This window comes from Electrona antarctica (genome assembly GCF_951216825.1).
Source record: "Electrona antarctica genome assembly, chromosome: 18".
Classification (NCBI taxonomy): domain Eukaryota; kingdom Metazoa; phylum Chordata; class Actinopteri; order Myctophiformes; family Myctophidae; genus Electrona; species Electrona antarctica.
The window spans coordinates 31,941,032-31,957,638 of record NC_136799.1 but is presented as its reverse complement, the minus strand read 5'-3'; the positions used below and the strand labels follow the sequence as shown (position 1 = coordinate 31,957,638).

Genomic DNA, 16,607 nt, shown 5'->3' with positions numbered 1-16,607 from the left:
AAATGTGGAACGCCCTACCAACAGTCATTAAGACATGTGAATCCCTTGACTCCTTCAAAACCGCTCTCAAAGGGCACCTACAGACGGCTGCAATTCGAAACTGGCCCCCGTAAAATCTGAACCCAACCCCACCGCCCCCCCCCACCCCCCCTTTTCCCCTCACTGTACATGTTTCTTTTCCCTTTTTACATCCTTTATGATGAATTCCTGTTCTGTTCTTTGACTATATAGAAGTGTCTATTTGTACGTCTCTAAATGTTTTGATGAATTGAACATGGTGGACCCTCTTGTAAACAAGTTTAATGCTTAATTGGGTCGTCCACTCACAGTTAACAGTCTTTGTATTGAGTTTGTGCTTGAAATGTACTGTAATTCCGCAAACTGTTAATACATATTTAAATCAATCAATCAATAGTAACAGTAATGGCTCAATCTTAGTAGGTAATAGTAATAGCTCAGTTACAGTACATGGAACACAGAAGTTAGACTGGGGGGATTGTCCGTCAAAAAACACGATATTTGTTTACGAATCGATTTGTATAGACTGAAATAAGAGCGCTCTGTACAGGTCTTTTTGATCAACTATAGAGGGTTTAATTGGTGCTGAATGTGAAGCTCAACAAAGGCCAATTCATCCTGGTGTATGACGGAGGATGATTTCATGATGAATTAAAATCTCTGCGATACCATTATTGTGAGCGTTTTTTATCATGATAAACGGTAATAACGATTATTGTCCCATCCCTAATCCAGTATTGACTATTATGTTACATCTTTCTGCTCCTAGACATCCTGCACATGGTTGTGTGTAAAGAGGAGGTTTCCTCTAAACAGGAGCGAAGCCACCGTCTGCTCCAGGAGGAACTAGAGCCTCCACACATTAAAGAGGAAGAGGAGGAGCTACTAAAAAGACCAGAGGAGCCTGCTGGATCAATGTTGACATTACTACCAGTGAAAATTGAAGATGGAGATGAAGACATCTCTTCACGCAGCTCTGAAGTTGAAGTAGAAGTTGAACTTGAATCTGAGTCTGATTCTGAAGTTGGAGTTGAATCTGACTTTGAACTCACTGAAGACAGTGATGATTGGGATGAGACCAATGGAGGTCAGTCGGCTGACTCGGCTTCAAACACCAGCTCTATAACTAGGAAGAACCAAGGAGTCGCAGAGGAACCTAGATCTTACAGTCATCTTAATTGTGCCCATTCCATTAAAAAAAACATCTTGCTTATCAACACACCTTGGCAAATGCAGGATACCAGTGCAAAAAAGCCAAGGCCAATAATGCCACGGCCAAGTTTGATTCGATCTAGTGAATGTCAACAGGTGACAACTTTTAAACAACAGCAATTACAGACACAGGCAAAAGCACAACACACAATAGATGTCCCAATAGTTTCCCAACATCAATCTAGTCGAGAGGTGTGCAAGGGATGTCACAAACGCTTTTTACACCTAAACAAGCACCTGAGCCAATCGCCTCCGTGTCAGAGCTACTATGACATACATTATTTGGAATCCAAACACAATGAACCTATTCTACAGCTGTGCAATCAATGTCACAACTCCTTTAGACACCTAAACATGCACCTGAGCAAATCGCCTCCATGTAAGACCTATTATAACAAGCATGCAATTTATAGACAACGGCAATTACAGACACAAGCACACCACACAATAGATACCACAATAGTTTCCCAACATGAAGAGGTGTGTAAGCAATGTCACACACACTTTAGACACCTAAACATGCACCTGAGCAAATCGCCTCCATGTCGGACCTATTATGACATACATTCTTTGCAAAAAAAAGTAGACAAGCATGCAAATTATAGACAACGGCAACGACAATTAAAGACACAGGCAAAAGCACACCACACAATAGATATCCAAATTGCCGCGCCCAGCAGCCGACCGGTTCTCAACAGGCCCGAAAATTAAGGCCCTACCTGGGCACTCATCAAACCCTGTACACTCAAGACGCTGCCACCCTTAGATCTCCATATATAGAGCTGACCTGTTCTGACATTCCATCTGATCTGACCTCATCAAACCCTGTACACTCAAGACACGCTCCATATATGGCCAGTGCCCTTTAGGGCTAGGTCGCGTCTCGCCCTCAGGCGTCTTACTGGTAATCTGGCTGTTATATGGAATTTGTACTCATTATTAATTATGCTTATTACTGCAGTGTTCTGTATCTCCTGTATTTCCTATAATAAAATAACTGCAGTTAACCCATTTTGGGCGGGAACCCCTTTTAGTGTTTTAAACATGTTATAATTTAGCTATTGAAAAATAGCAGATCTACAAGCTCATAGCGCGCCACCGATATTTTAGATTGTTTTGTAGTAATAGTACAACATAAACATTAAAGAGACTTTAGTTGTTACTGCACAATACTTTAAAACAGTTGTTATGTTGCACACATGCTTAAAATAGCTCTTATTTGCGCCGCCCTCGTTGAAAAGTGAAAACAATGTATTTCCAACTCCAGCTTGTCTCAGTTCAGGCTGCATGAATAGCGCTCGAGCACTCGGTTTCCGCCCCCTCAATATCGTAACTCTTCTATTGGATGGCTCTGGACCTGGTCACCCCTATATCTCCATATATGGAGCTGGCCTGTTCTGACATCACATCACGAATTAGCGACACGATGCGAATAAGCGATCCGAAAATGCGAAATATTTGCCCGGCGAATTTATTCGCGTTTGCCTATACAGTGTACACATCTAAATGCGACGCGTATTGTGCGATTATATTCGCCTCCACTCCAGTCTCCTCTCCTTTCCTCTCCTCTCCTCCTCTCCTCCTCCACTCCTTCTCCTGCGTTTTGTCATAATTGGTATCCTTTCTTTCATACCCTGAAGAGAAGGCACTCAGGTGCCGAAACGTTGGTCTTTAATAGAAGTTTTTTGTATCGTGATTCGTGACTACGAGCTGTGCTGCGTGCAACCTCTCCTTCCTTTACAAGTTTGTCTCCTGTCCCGTGGTCAGCACCTCCTCACTATTGGTGTGCAGCGTGCGCTAATACCTCTTTTGTTTATTGGTATAATATCCTACTATCCTTTCCAGTTTCCACCACTTCTTGTCTTCTTCACTACCGTGATGTGGTCCAGAGTCATTTGGGATCGACGGCCGGTCGGCTGCTCACCCGTGCCGTCGATAAAATTATAAATAGGGGGATGTCAGCCAATTTGGGCCACGTTTTGGTAATTAGCCTGGGAAACTGAGAAAAAGCAATGCATGACACTAAATTGGGGTATATGATTATAATTGACTGTTTAATTATTAAACAGACACTAAAGTTGTCCTTTAAACATATTAAACTTTAATATGTTTAAAGGACAACTTTAGTGTTTTTCAACCAAGGTTCATGTTTTAGGTTGTTATTAGAGAAAGTAAAAGATGAGTTAATTTTTCTTCATTTGCTGCTTTCTTTCGTTTTAGGGATTTTAGCGGTTTTTGACACGGGGGCGGGGGCATTCGAGCATGGGGCTAAATATGTATTTTTTTACAAAATTTTAGAGCGATTTATTTTTTATTTACTATAGTCCTACTAAACCCCAAGAAATTACATCTGGCCACAAAAGATCACGAGATCTACTGAATGTGTCAAACTGCATATTGAGCCTAAAACACACAGTGTGGCTTCCCCCCAGTAGGCTACCTTCACATTCAGTAGATCCTGTGATCTTCTGTGGTCAGATGTAATTTCCTGGGGTATATTAGGACTATAGTAAATAATAAAATAATAAATCACCATAATATTTTGTAAAGAAATACATATTTAGCCCCATGCTCGAATGCCCCCGCCCCCCTGTCAAAAGCCGCTAAAATCCCTAAAACGAAAGAAAGCAGCAAATGAAGAAAAACTAGAAAAAGTGCCCTTCTGGGCACAGGTCTCCACCAGGAGGATAGGAGTGTGTGATGTTTGGCAAAATGTTTAGGAGTAATATAAACATGTTTTGTGTGTGTGTGTGTGTGTGTGTGTGTGTGTGTGTGTGTGTGTGTGTGTGTGTGTGTGTGTGTGTGTGTGTGTGTGTGTGTGTGTGTGTGTGTGTGTGTGTGTGTGTGTGTGTGTGTCACGGCTTGGCCTGTTGTAGCGCCACCATGAGGCTGATTTGAAAACTGCATTTCTTCCTCAGCCTAGTGGGAATATGCATGCACAGTTTCACCGCAATCGGATGCTGCGTTGAGTAGTTGTGGCGATTTGTACAAAACGGGTACAAAGCGGGCTACTCCTGAAAAGTTTAGAAGCCAATCGTAGGCAATGAAGGTGGATTATGAGAAATCAAACAAACCCGTCTTGATCACATGACTATGGAGAGCATGTGTACTGATTTGCGTGAAATTTGGATAACATCTGAAGGAGTAATATTAGAAAATGTGCTTTACATATGTCGGCCTCCTGGTGGCGCTATAAAGAGCAGATGTGAAAAATTCCAGGAAAAAGGTTTTTCCTTGGCCTCTAGGGAGTTGGCATACAAAGTTATCCACAAATCCGTGCAGTTGGAGGTAAACACACTTTTGGGCCAGTTATAGCGCCACCATGAGGCTGAGTTGAAAATGTTCACGTGGCATTTCTTCCTCGGCCTAGTGGGAATGTGCGTGCGCAATTTCACGGAAATCACACGATGTGTTCATGATTTGCAGCATTTTGTTTGAAACTGAGCACTCCTGCGAACTTTGGAAGCCAATCTTAGCCAATCAGGATGGAGTCTGAGAAATCTGAAAGACCCGTTTCGTTGAATGGCTCTAGAGAGACTGTGTACCAATTTGCGTGATGTTTGGACAAAATCTGTAGGTGTACTGTCCAAAAACTTGTTTTGCACAAAGCGGCCTCCTGGTGGCGCTATAACAGGCCGTTCTGAAAATTTTGGGGCAGAGGTTCATCGTTGGCATCCAGGGAGTGTGTGTGCAAAATTTGGCATCGACCGGGTTAACGGTGCCGGAGATTAGCTGTTCACAGACGGACGGACACACGGACGGACGGACGGACACACGGACGGACGGACGGAGTGCAAAACATACTCTCTCCCCATGCCAAAACATACTCTCTCCCCATGCCTTCGGCCTGGTGGAGACAATTAACACTCATCTTATACTTACTCTAATAACAACAACCTAAAACATGAACCTTGGTTGAAAAAAACTAAAGTTGTCCTTTAAGTTAAATGTATTTAACATTTAACATAAATGTATTTAATTATAATAGTTTAGTCCCTACAGCTTCTGAAACAAGCTGTCACATATTTTTAAGATGTAGCATTTTCATGTAATATAAGCCACCTGATCAGCTTGATCAGCTAAGATGGGCCACCGTTTTTTTTTAGCCTATTAGCTCCTTGCTTTTCAAAGTTGAACAGCCAATGGATGCACATGATTCTCGCTACAAGTGTACTTGACATAAAACAGTCTATGGTTGTTATGGCGGGACTCGGGAGATGCAATGCATCACATCTTATGATGCAACAGATGCAATAATATCAGTCATATATGACTACTCAGGGTAAATGCCAGGTGAAAGCAATCTCAGTTGTCAATGATAAGGTTGACAAATCAATAAAAAAAAACAATGGTGGCCTTCATCACGTATAATGCTGATGATCACGTATACTGCTTAGCCGACTTATTTATTTTATGTTCAGCTAAAATGGGCCACTCAAGCTGCAAAGAAAAACAGTCATTTCTGATTTAAAATAAATCACACCCGTGTGAAGTGAGGGGCGCTCTTTTCATCGTACATTATCCATTTATTGTCAATGGTAATTTAGTCTTTGCTCAGACACATGACTTAAACTCCTTTCATTGTGAATGGCATTTAATGTTTGTGTTAGGACAAAAATCGACACTATAGCTGAATATAGGAGGGGCTACCCTCAATAATGTCATTAGCCCTACATTGTATTAATAAAACCAGTAAGACGCCCTGAGGGCGAGAAGCGAGCGTGCATGCATCCGCCTGGGTGACAGCAGACTGCTGGGTGAGCGCTGGCGCTTTGGCATGGGGGGATCAGATCAACATATGGAGTTTGGAGTTTCTACATTAATCTGATGTCAGCTCTGGATATCGCCGTTGTCTCCATATATGGGACTATAGGTTATCCCATATATGGAGCTCTAAGTGAAAGCCTTAGCAACAACCATGATTGTTGACTGTTTTAGCAAACACAAGCAATATTAATCCATTGGCTAAGATTCATGGCACAGAAGGGACATATTTTCTTGAGTTTGCATATTGTCAAAATGGCTGCAAATGTTACACACGTCAATGAATGAGTCCATATCAGTGTGGTTTGAGTTTATGACCGTTTTACTGGACATCAAGGAACTGCAACAAGACAGTTAAACACACAAATTGAGTGAGACACATGTTCTGTCCAGCTTGTGTCACATTCACCAAACAGGATGTATGGCTTCCTCATTGTCTGACTGGCAGAAACATGCTGACTCACTGGAGTATATTGCCCCCTTGTGGCTTAGAAGAACTATAGCTCTGTTTTAGCTCTGTTTTGTTCTTGGCAGGGTCGAAACACAGTGGGCCTCATGCGCCAATAAGTTCCTAACTTTTCCTCTTACATTTCTTCCTAAGTGAATTCCTAAGAGAAGTCCAGTCAGATTCATGAAACGTTCTTAAGTAGGCAGAATTGTTCGTAAGCATGTTCTTATGATGATGAATCCAAATCCTCGTAACTTGAAGGGGTGTGCCAGTTCATTCAAATAATCATAGGTAGACGCCCCACATATCCTAATTAACATCCTAATTACCATAGGGAACCGCCCCACCAATCCCATATAAGGCATTGGGAATTCACTTTTCTACCTGTGTTCACCCAGGTGGGTGTGGTTTTGCATGACTCCATGGCCTTGCCTGCAGTCACACCTGTGTGTGATTGCAGCACACAGAAATCACAGGACCTCACACATAGAAATAAAGTTGAGTGAAGTCAAGAATACCTAAACTAAAGTCTAAATATGGTGGAACACCAGACTCCAATAATACTGTGGAGGTACTGAAGTGAACAGAATTTCAATATTTTCAATAATCATGAATGTATTTCATTATTTATCTCACAATAGTCAACTTGGGGGGGGGGGGGGGGGGTGATGGTGGGTGCATGGGGTGGGGGTTATGTGGTGGGTATGGTGCGTTGGGTTGGGTTGTGAACTCTAAACCAGTGGTTCTCAAACATTTTCATGTCAAGGACCCCCAAATTGACATGCATTCTGCAGACCCCCATATGAAAATATTTTCTGCTAGGGAAATGTTTTGAAGATTTATCAAAATGTTTCGAAAATAGCCGATCTACAAGATCAAAATGGGCAGTAATGGGACGCGTTTGTGAGCTTGTAGATTGGCTATTTTCAAAGTATAAAATGGGATTAAAGTGGTAAATGTTCCATATTTTGCTGTAGACTGCCTGGAACTTCCTCAAGGACCCCTTGAGGTCCTCAGACCAAACTTTGAGCATCATGCAGATGGCGCTGTTTTTCCTTTATGTTTTCAGATTGCACTTAAGAACGAAAAAGGCACCCTAAGAGTGCTCCACAGTGTGCGTAGATTCTGTTCTTACCTACGAACAAATCACAGCTAAGAAAAGATTGAGGGATTCCAAAACCTTCTTAAAAACTTCGTAAGTGGGTCTAAGAACAAATTTCCTCTTAAGAACTTCTTAAGAACGGTTGGCGCATGAGGCCCAGTGACTATTGGTATTTGAGACTAACATTACATAGAACAATGACAAAATGAAATACACTTATGCATGAACTTTTATCTTTTTAACTATTTGACTTGTAATCCCATGAACTACATTATGGACTTGAGTAAGAATGAATTATAATGAAATAAACAACCAAAAAATAGGGGGTGGCTTTGGCTTATCCTACACAAACATGAAAAAGAAAAGAGACATTACATTTCCTGTCAGATCCTATTACACAGGGGGCAAACCACGCCTTGTTTTGGATAACTGCATTTGCCATAACGTCAAAGGTTGTCCACCAGAAATAATATCTATGACCCAATAGAATCACAACCTATATGGACACACCGGTCAATTTATTTGCTGGAAATCTAATATGGCCGCCACAATATTATCCCCCATTAGCCTAATGCGGGTGAATAGGGCAACATTTTTAACTGAGGGATATTTCCACGAAACTTCACAGGTTGATCAATGATATGAATACAAACAGTTTTTGTATTGCAAGTTTCCATGATATCCAATATGGCCACCACAATACTAGCACCCAGAAATGGGTTTGGCTCTAAATTCTGAACCAGATGAGCTAGAAATACAAACTCATGGTTTCTTCTAACCACGAGAGATATATAAATATTTTAGCCATAATTTCCCTCTATTAAGTATATTATTGTTCTGGGGTGTTTCTTTGCAGAAAGACATCACTCTGGCTGTATTTTGGTTTTGTTCTGCTGTTTCTGTTGGCATTTCCTCTGTTTATGTTGACATTCATCCCTTCCTTCACTAAGTATGGATGGTCTCTCAGTGACGGCAATGCAGTCCCCTGTCCATCTACAGAGCCAGCCTGGCCTATGTCAATGAACAAGACAATGGCTGGGTTTCCCAAACAAGAAGAGGTGTAAGAAGTGGTTCTACACATGCTCAGTTGCTCCTCTAGGCCGCACACAGAAGCCTGTGAAATGGAGTTGGAACAACAGATGTTCAGGAGGCGGAGGAACACACCTTGACCACACCTTCACGCCAATCTCCGCCCTCCACGCCAATCTACCTGAGCCTACTTATACCCGCCCAATACATCCCAGCATCCTCTATGCTTTTCGTATGTTTCCTGTACTAGCCAACCGCACGTACTACGACTACCGAAAGCCAAAGAAAACAAAAAAATTGTCTCACCGTCCCCATCCTCCGTTGACCTATTCGAGCTCTTCGCCGAACTGTCATCCGGGAGCACCCAGGGGAGCCCGACGCCGGGAGCTCGCCCTCAGTTGTTTCTGACACCTCCAGCACCTCCCGTGCTGCTGTCGCCGAGAACCCAGCCGTCGCCGCTTCGGTTCCGAGCGCCGCCACCGCCGCCCCTCAAACCGACGGATCCAACGGATCTCCCATCCCGCCGTCCGGCCACGCCACCACGGTGTCTTCAGTCCGGCCCCGAACACACTCACAGAGCAGCAGCACCAGCGGTTTGCCCTCTCACCGCCGCCACCCGCCGCCGCTTCACGAAAAGGGAACGCGGACCACCGTCCGCCCTCCTCCCGCCCCCCACCCAGCACAACGTTTCACGCAGCTCCGCTGTTTCGCGCCACCTCCGTCAGCCACAACTACCCAGCCAGCCACAACCCGTCATCACGGATTGGACCGTAGCAGGTCTCCAGCGACAGCTCCGTGCTCGCAACATCACGTTCCCTCGCACCACCAACAAGGCAGGCTTATTCCAGCTCTTCTGCAACACCAGCGACCTGACGACAACAACAACAACAACACCGGGGCCTTCCTCGAGCCGGACGCGTGCCGATGACGTCACGAGGACAACTGCCGATGACGTCACCCGCCGATCCAGGCGGTCCCGAGCCAACCCAGCCTCTTTTCCCCCCGCCACCTCCAGCGTTGGGTATCTTACATTATATTCAGAATATACTTTTCATTACTATTACTTATTCTTGTCAAGTTTTAAGTTAATGTAGTGTCGGTCACCCACCCTCCAGCGTCGGGTGTCTTACATTATATTTGGAATATATATACCATATATATCTAATATATACACGTTGTATATATGGGGTAATATATGCATACATGTATATTACCATTACTTTAACTTGTTCAAGTATTAAGTCTATGTAGTGTTAGTTACCCAACACTGCCCACCTCTACCTCCTCCCTCCCCCCTCCCCCACTCCTGCCACTTCTCCCCACCACCTTTTCCACATTCAGCACGATTCCTTCTAAGAGCGCAACCCTTCCAAGCTCCCTCCTTCCCACCAGTACAATCAGTGAAACCCCTCCAACGCCTGCTCCCCACACCCTCACGTCCCTCCTGTCCCTCTTGTCCTCCTTCGTCTCACTTCGCATCACTTTGGACACGGTCTCCCTCCAAGCCTCCCTGCCCCCCGACGAGCTCAACCGCATCACTCTCCTCCTCTCCAACTACCTGAACCTCCCCCAGTGCAGCAAGCAACAGCTCCTCTCCCTGCTCGGCCATCTCAATTACGCAATACGCATCATCCCCCAAGGCCGCTCCTTCATCCCCAACCTCCTCCACCTCTCCACCTCAGTCCCATCCCTCCACCACCAGGTCACTCTCGACTCCCCCTGCCAAATGGAGCTGCGCCTCTGGCACCTCCTCCTCTCTAATTGGAACGGAATCACCTTTTTCTACAATGACTTCATCTCCTCCCCCGAAGACCTCCAAGTCTACACAGACGCGGCCCCCTCAGTAGGCTTCGGAGGCCACTACGCCGGAAGGTGGTTCTCCTCCCCCTGGCCCGACGAGCTCCACCTCCTCGACCCCGACCATTCCCAATCCTCCACCCTCTACGAACTCTACCCCATCGCCGCAGCCCTGTGGGGCTCCGAGTGGACTAGCAAGAGCGTCCTCATACACACAGACAACCAGGCCGTGGTCCACATCATTAATAAAGGCCGCTGCTCCTCACTCCCCGTCATGTCCCTCCTGCGCCGCCTAACCTGGCTCTCCGTCACCCACCAGTTTCTCCTCTGCGCCGCCCACGTCCCTGGCCACCACAACTCCATCGCTGACTCCCTTTCCCGTTGGCCCCGCAATCCGATCCCCTTCCAGTCCCGGTCCCTCCATTTTCCGACATCATCTTCCCCTAGAACACCCTCTCCACCACCTCATCCTCCAGTCCCAGCGCTCCATCCTGCTGAGCGTAGCAGACTCCACCCTCACTCGATCTCCTCTCCCTCTCCGCCTTCATCAGCTACAGCGCCTCCACCCTCTCCACCCGCTCCTCCACGATCAGAGTCTACCTATGCGGCATCAGCTTCTTCACCAAACTCCTAACCGGTTCGCCCCATCCATTCACCCAGCACCCCCAAATCATCCTCCAACTCAAAGGCTTGCAGCGCAGCGAACCGCGGCTTCCTCCCCGGCGCCTCCCCCTCACCATAGAGATCCTGGCCTCCTGCATCCACACCATCCGTTCCGGCTACGCCAACCAAACCCTCAACTCCACCCTCGAATCCATGTTCCTCCTGGCCTTCTACGGCTTCCTCCGTTGCTCGGAGTTCACGGCCGCCAACCAGAACTTCAACCCCGCAATCCACCCCTGCCTCTCCGACTTAACCTCCCATGACCACGACACGTTGGTCTTCACCCTGAAAAGAAGCAAGTCCTCCCAGCATCGCCCAATTCCCATCTACCTCTTCCGCATCAACTCCCCCACCAGTCCTTTCGAATCCCTGGTCAACCACGTCCGCCTCAGACAATCCCAGCACGCTCTCCCCACAGACCCCCTCTTCACCAATGAACACGGAACCGTCGCCACCCGCTGCTGGTTCCTCCTCCACCTCCGCCAAATCCTCACCACCTCAGACTACCCGTCGGAAAACTTCTCCGGCCACTCCTTCCGCATCGGCGCCACCTCCACCGCCGCCAGCCGAGGCCTCCAGGACCACACCGTCCGCCTGCTCGGCAGATGGTCCTCCCAAGCCTACCTGACCTACATCCGCTCCTCCCTCCACGACATCAGACAGGCCCACAACTCCCTGGCCTAGTGGTCGCCCCCCGTCTTCCTTTTGGGGATCACGCCTTGACGTGTACCGCGGGCTGACCGCCACACGACCCCCTCCCCAAAGACTCCAGGGTCGGCGACCCCCCCGGAACCCACGCCCCGCTCCCCCCACTCTCCTCCTCATCATTCCATTCTTTCATTCAATAAAATCTTTAAACCTTCCACAATGTGTGTTCATTCCAACTAGTGAAATGGAGTTGGAACAACAGATGTTCAGGAGGCGGAGGAACACACCTTGACCACACCTTCACGCCAATCTCCGCCCTCCACGCCAATCTACCTGAGCCTACTTATACCCGCCCAATACATCCCAGCATCCTCTATGCTTTTCGTATCCCACCTCCATCCCCATCACCACCTCAGGACCAGCAGCATCTCCACTGCTCCATCTCCTCCTCCCTCTCTCCTCACCTCCTCCCTTCCTCAGAGTTCCCACGGGGGGATCACGCCTTGACGTGTACCGCGGGCTGACCGCCACACGACCCCCTCCCCAAAGACTCCAGGGTCGGCGACCCCCCCGGAACCCACGCCCCGCTCCCCCCACTCTCCTCCTCATCATTCCATTCTTTCATTCAATAAAATCTTTAAACCTTCCACAATGTGTGTTCATTCCAACTAGTGAACATAGACATTTTGTGCATAGATGTGCCACGCAATGGTAGGCCTCAGGCCTGGTATAGGCCTCAGGCCTCAGGCTTGAGGCCTGGTATGGTAGGCCTCAGGTCTACCATTCTGAAATTTTATTTAATAATATTTGGACTGCTGGACAGCTGACAGTAGGCTCTCTTTACTCTTAGGCAAGCGGAGACAGTGCCCGCTTTTAAAAACACATCTATATGTCAAGTGTTTTTCCTAATTTCAGGTTTATATGTATGTATGTATGTATGTATGTATGTATGTATGTATATGTGTAGATATGCTTATATGGAGGTGTGATATATAAATAAAATTCATTCATTCATTTAAAAAAAATGAATTTTTGGTCAACAAAACCATACCAAACCATACCAGGCCTCAGGCCTGAGGCCTGGTATGGTATGGTAGGCCTCAGGTCTACCATTCTGTATGTATGTATGTATGTATGTATGTATGTATGTATGTATGTATGTATGTATGTATGTATGTATGTATGTATGTATGTATGTATGTATGTATGTGTTCAAGTTTATTGGTCATTTAAAATAAACACACCTTATACAATGTATTCGGTTTTTTGTTGACCAAAAGGGAGTGTTGGCAGAAGCCTCAGCTTATAATGCCTGCCCTTTTAATATTCAAAAAAGCTATAAAGTATGAAAATACAACAGAAAAACAAAGAACAAACAAAAGCAAAACAAGACAAAACATAACAAACCTGTAAAAACTATTGCCCGTGTACGCAGTGGTTATTTCCAAGTGCGAGGAACTACAGGGCTGACAAGAGCCGTACAGCCTAGTACACCCTATTCTAGCCTATTCCAGCCCAATCCAGCCTAGTATAGCCTAGTACAGCCACAAATCCCCCCCTACAGGGCTGACAAGAGCCTAGTACAGCCTATTAGAGTCCAGTACAGCGTAGTACACCCTATCTATCTATCTATCTATCTATCTATCTATCTATCTATCTATCTAACTATCTATCTATCTATCTATCTATCTATCACTTCCTGCTTCTCAAGACAGATAGCCTACCAATAAAATTAAAAAAAATAAAGTGGTCAATGTTAGATTTAACTTTGACTACCAAATACAGTTCTGACTCTTCAAATGAACATAATTTTTCAATTAATTGAAGTTCTATGACACGGTTTTTCTCCCTGATCCACAGACCTCCTCCTCAGCTCTGATCAAGGTTGGGCACCCTATAAATCAAACTACTATTGTGACACTGCATTCCTTTAAATCCTGACATGGCCTTCATGAATCACTCATCATGTACTTAATTATTTGTTTTGAATCTCAGGTACGTTTCCATTGCATTGTGTTCTCATCAACATAGAGTACAGTACCACACCTTAATCACTTAATGGACTGACACCAACTATTTAAGCTACGTTGACAAACACAAAATTAGTTTAGCTTGTACAACTTCCTGTCTCCTCATGTCCCCAAGTAACACTGTCCTCTGAAAGGCCATCTGCAATAACCTAATATGAAGTATACTGCACACCCATTCACCTTTGCAGCTAAGTGTCCCTTTCTCGGACTGCAACTGTACTTACTGTATAAGACCATTTTATTGAAATCCCAAACATGGAATATACTTGGACCATGCATTATGCCACATATAATGCCTGTCTCAGGATGGCCACCTGCCAGTATACAGTGGATAAGAAAGGACAATAAGTACCACAGACGAATAACAGTCTAAGTCCACACTATTGATCCATAATATATAAATGATAGATAAGGGTTCAGGACAACAAGGCCTTTTCGTGGAGGGGTCAGTCTGAAATTTGGACTTAGACTGTTTTTCGTCTGTGGTACTCAGTGCTGATCTACAAGGTCACAACATGCCGTAATGTGTTGTGAGCTTGTAGATCGTCTTTTCCCCAAAAATAAGTTTTGATAAGTGTAGCGCAGTGGAATAGAGTAGACAATATATGACACGTCAAGAGTCTATTAGTACTTTAGGCTATACATTTGTGTTCTGGTAATATCATTGATCACTTGTTTTGCATGTCCGTGGCAAAAATAAAACATTAATGCAAATGTCGATCACATTCACAAGCTGGCATAGTGATGCCCCCGGGTGCAGATAGCTGCTGTACTATCATGGTTATTGGTGGTGAAGGCAATACTAATAATGTTAGTCTGGATATATCAAATCCTGTGTTGAGGATCACACAAGAATAGCATGCACTTTATGAACAAAATAACACCCAAACCAGACAATTAATTAAAAGGTTTCATAATTACAGTCTGCTTGAGGTGTAATGCAGCTTTAAACGAAATAGCAGACAGTGGCACTGGTACATATCTGAACTCATCTTCTCCTCCTACAGTGCGTGTCAACCACATTAATCCCCATAGCCGACACTGGCATGGCCCTTCTCAGCTTCAATTATGTTTTTCTTTTCAAAATCTTTTTATTCGGGTTTTTCGACAGTAGCCCAGGGGCAAGTATTAGACAGACATGTAAAATATAAAAATAAAACTCAATCCCCTATCCCACCCTCCCCCCACCCACAATCCCAAGGATAGTCGGAACAGTCTGAAGGAAATAAAATAAATATATATATATATATATATACACACATACACAAAATACATGCATACATAATTACAAAAAATAAAAATATAATAAAATAAAAAAGCAGATTTTTCATAGAGCAGATTTTGTTTCTGTTGTGGTTTTGCGTTGGCCGAGGCATAGGCACGGCACACTATGCAGTTTGTGTGTTGTGGTAGAATGCCATAAATGGGCCCCAGGTCTTGTAAAACTTTTTCTCAGAGCCGGCAATTGAAAACCTTAACATTTCCAACTCGAGACAGGACATTATATCACGAAGCCACTGACGGAGCACGGGCGGGGCAGCATCCTTCCATTTGAGCAGAATGGCACGCCTAGCAATTATTCTTTTTCATACCAATCGTTGCATAGAAGCATCATGGTTTTGTTATGCGTACACACCCATGGTACTGTGCCAAGAGAACTCACAAATCAAAACAAACGCACGCACACGCAGTCAAGTTGTCTACCGATGTTAATTATCTCAAACCCTCACCCTAACCTATACCTCCCACGGGACAGCACACCTAAACCTAACCGCAACCCTCTCCCAACCCTTAACGCTGTTAAGGGCTCCATTTACGCTGTTTATTCAGGTTCAGTTTTGTTAATGAGGTACTCAGCAGCCCTGAGACCCGTAACAGGCCAATACCTATGTATCTAATATACTTAACTCAGGTCCATAGCCCTAATGTCCTTTGAAGCCGTTGCATTAAGGCTATGGGACTGTTGTCTTCCTGCCCTCACATGAACTGCAGACCAGCCTCAGCCTCTCCTCTGTTGCAGAAATATAAAGAAAGTTTGACCAACTCACCAATGCAAAGGCGGCTTGTGTTATTAGAAAGATTACTTTCCTTAGTGGATACACTCTGAGCCCCCCACCACAAGTATGAATTGCACTTTTTGGACAGAAAGGCCACTGTGCCCTCCACCGATATTGCCAAGAAAAAATCTCATAGACAAGATTTTTCCCTTTCTGGACAAAAAGTGCATTTTATACGTGTGTGGTGGGGGGCTCAGTGCATCCACTATAAGGAAAGTAGGCTTTCTAATAACACAAGCCGCCTTTGTATTGGTGAGTAGGTAAAATGTATGAGGTGAACACCACTGCTGAGGTGCTCTACCTTGACAAGCCAGTTGACCGGAAAAGAGTCCTACTCAAAGTAGGTAGAGTTATATTACGCTGTGGTGACCGTTCCCTCGACACTTATGCCAGTGAAGTCAAACACTGTGCCTAAAGGGATGAGTCAAAGGTCAGAAAGCCCACCTCCTGGGGTCACGGTGGCACAGTCGGTAGTGCTGTCGCCTCACAGCTAGAAGGTCCTGGGTTCAATTCCCGCTGGGGACGCTGTGGGCACTGGGGGTGTGTTCCCTCCTCCGCGTCATCAGGGGGTGCATACTTAGTTTAGACTAGTCATTGGTTAGACATGGGTTAAGGTTAGGTTTAGGTGTGCTGCCCCGTGGGAGGTTAGGTTTAGGTTTCTGGTTTAAGGACTTCAGTGTTTTGTACCAAACTATTGTATGAGTACCGAACAAAGAATGTTTGCTTTCGCCATCTTGGTTGAAGAAGAGTCTGGGCAATTAATTAGTCGTATACCTCTGAGGTCAACGATTAAAGTGTTGATTAATGATTCAACCTTGATGATTAAACTTTTGAGGGGA

The 16,607-nt window shown here is 45.2% G+C and overlaps 1 protein-coding gene across 5 annotated transcripts in view; it reads left to right on the top strand.

Moving 5' to 3' along the window:
* The window catches only part of LOC306942420 (uncharacterized protein), a 59,036-nt gene that overhangs the window by 23,386 nt on the left and 19,043 nt on the right, over nt 1-16,607 (top strand). Inside the window, exon 7 of one of the 5 annotated variants that reach the window (XM_079528287.1) lies at nt 788-2,219. The exons of the other annotated variants lie outside the window; for them this stretch is intronic. Coding sequence (XP_079384413.1) covers nt 788-1,941 — 1,154 coding nt within the window. The 3' untranslated portion in view covers nt 1,942-2,219. Of the gene's footprint in view, nt 1-787; nt 2,220-16,607 lie in introns of those variants that run through there. 5 annotated transcript variants of the gene reach the window in all.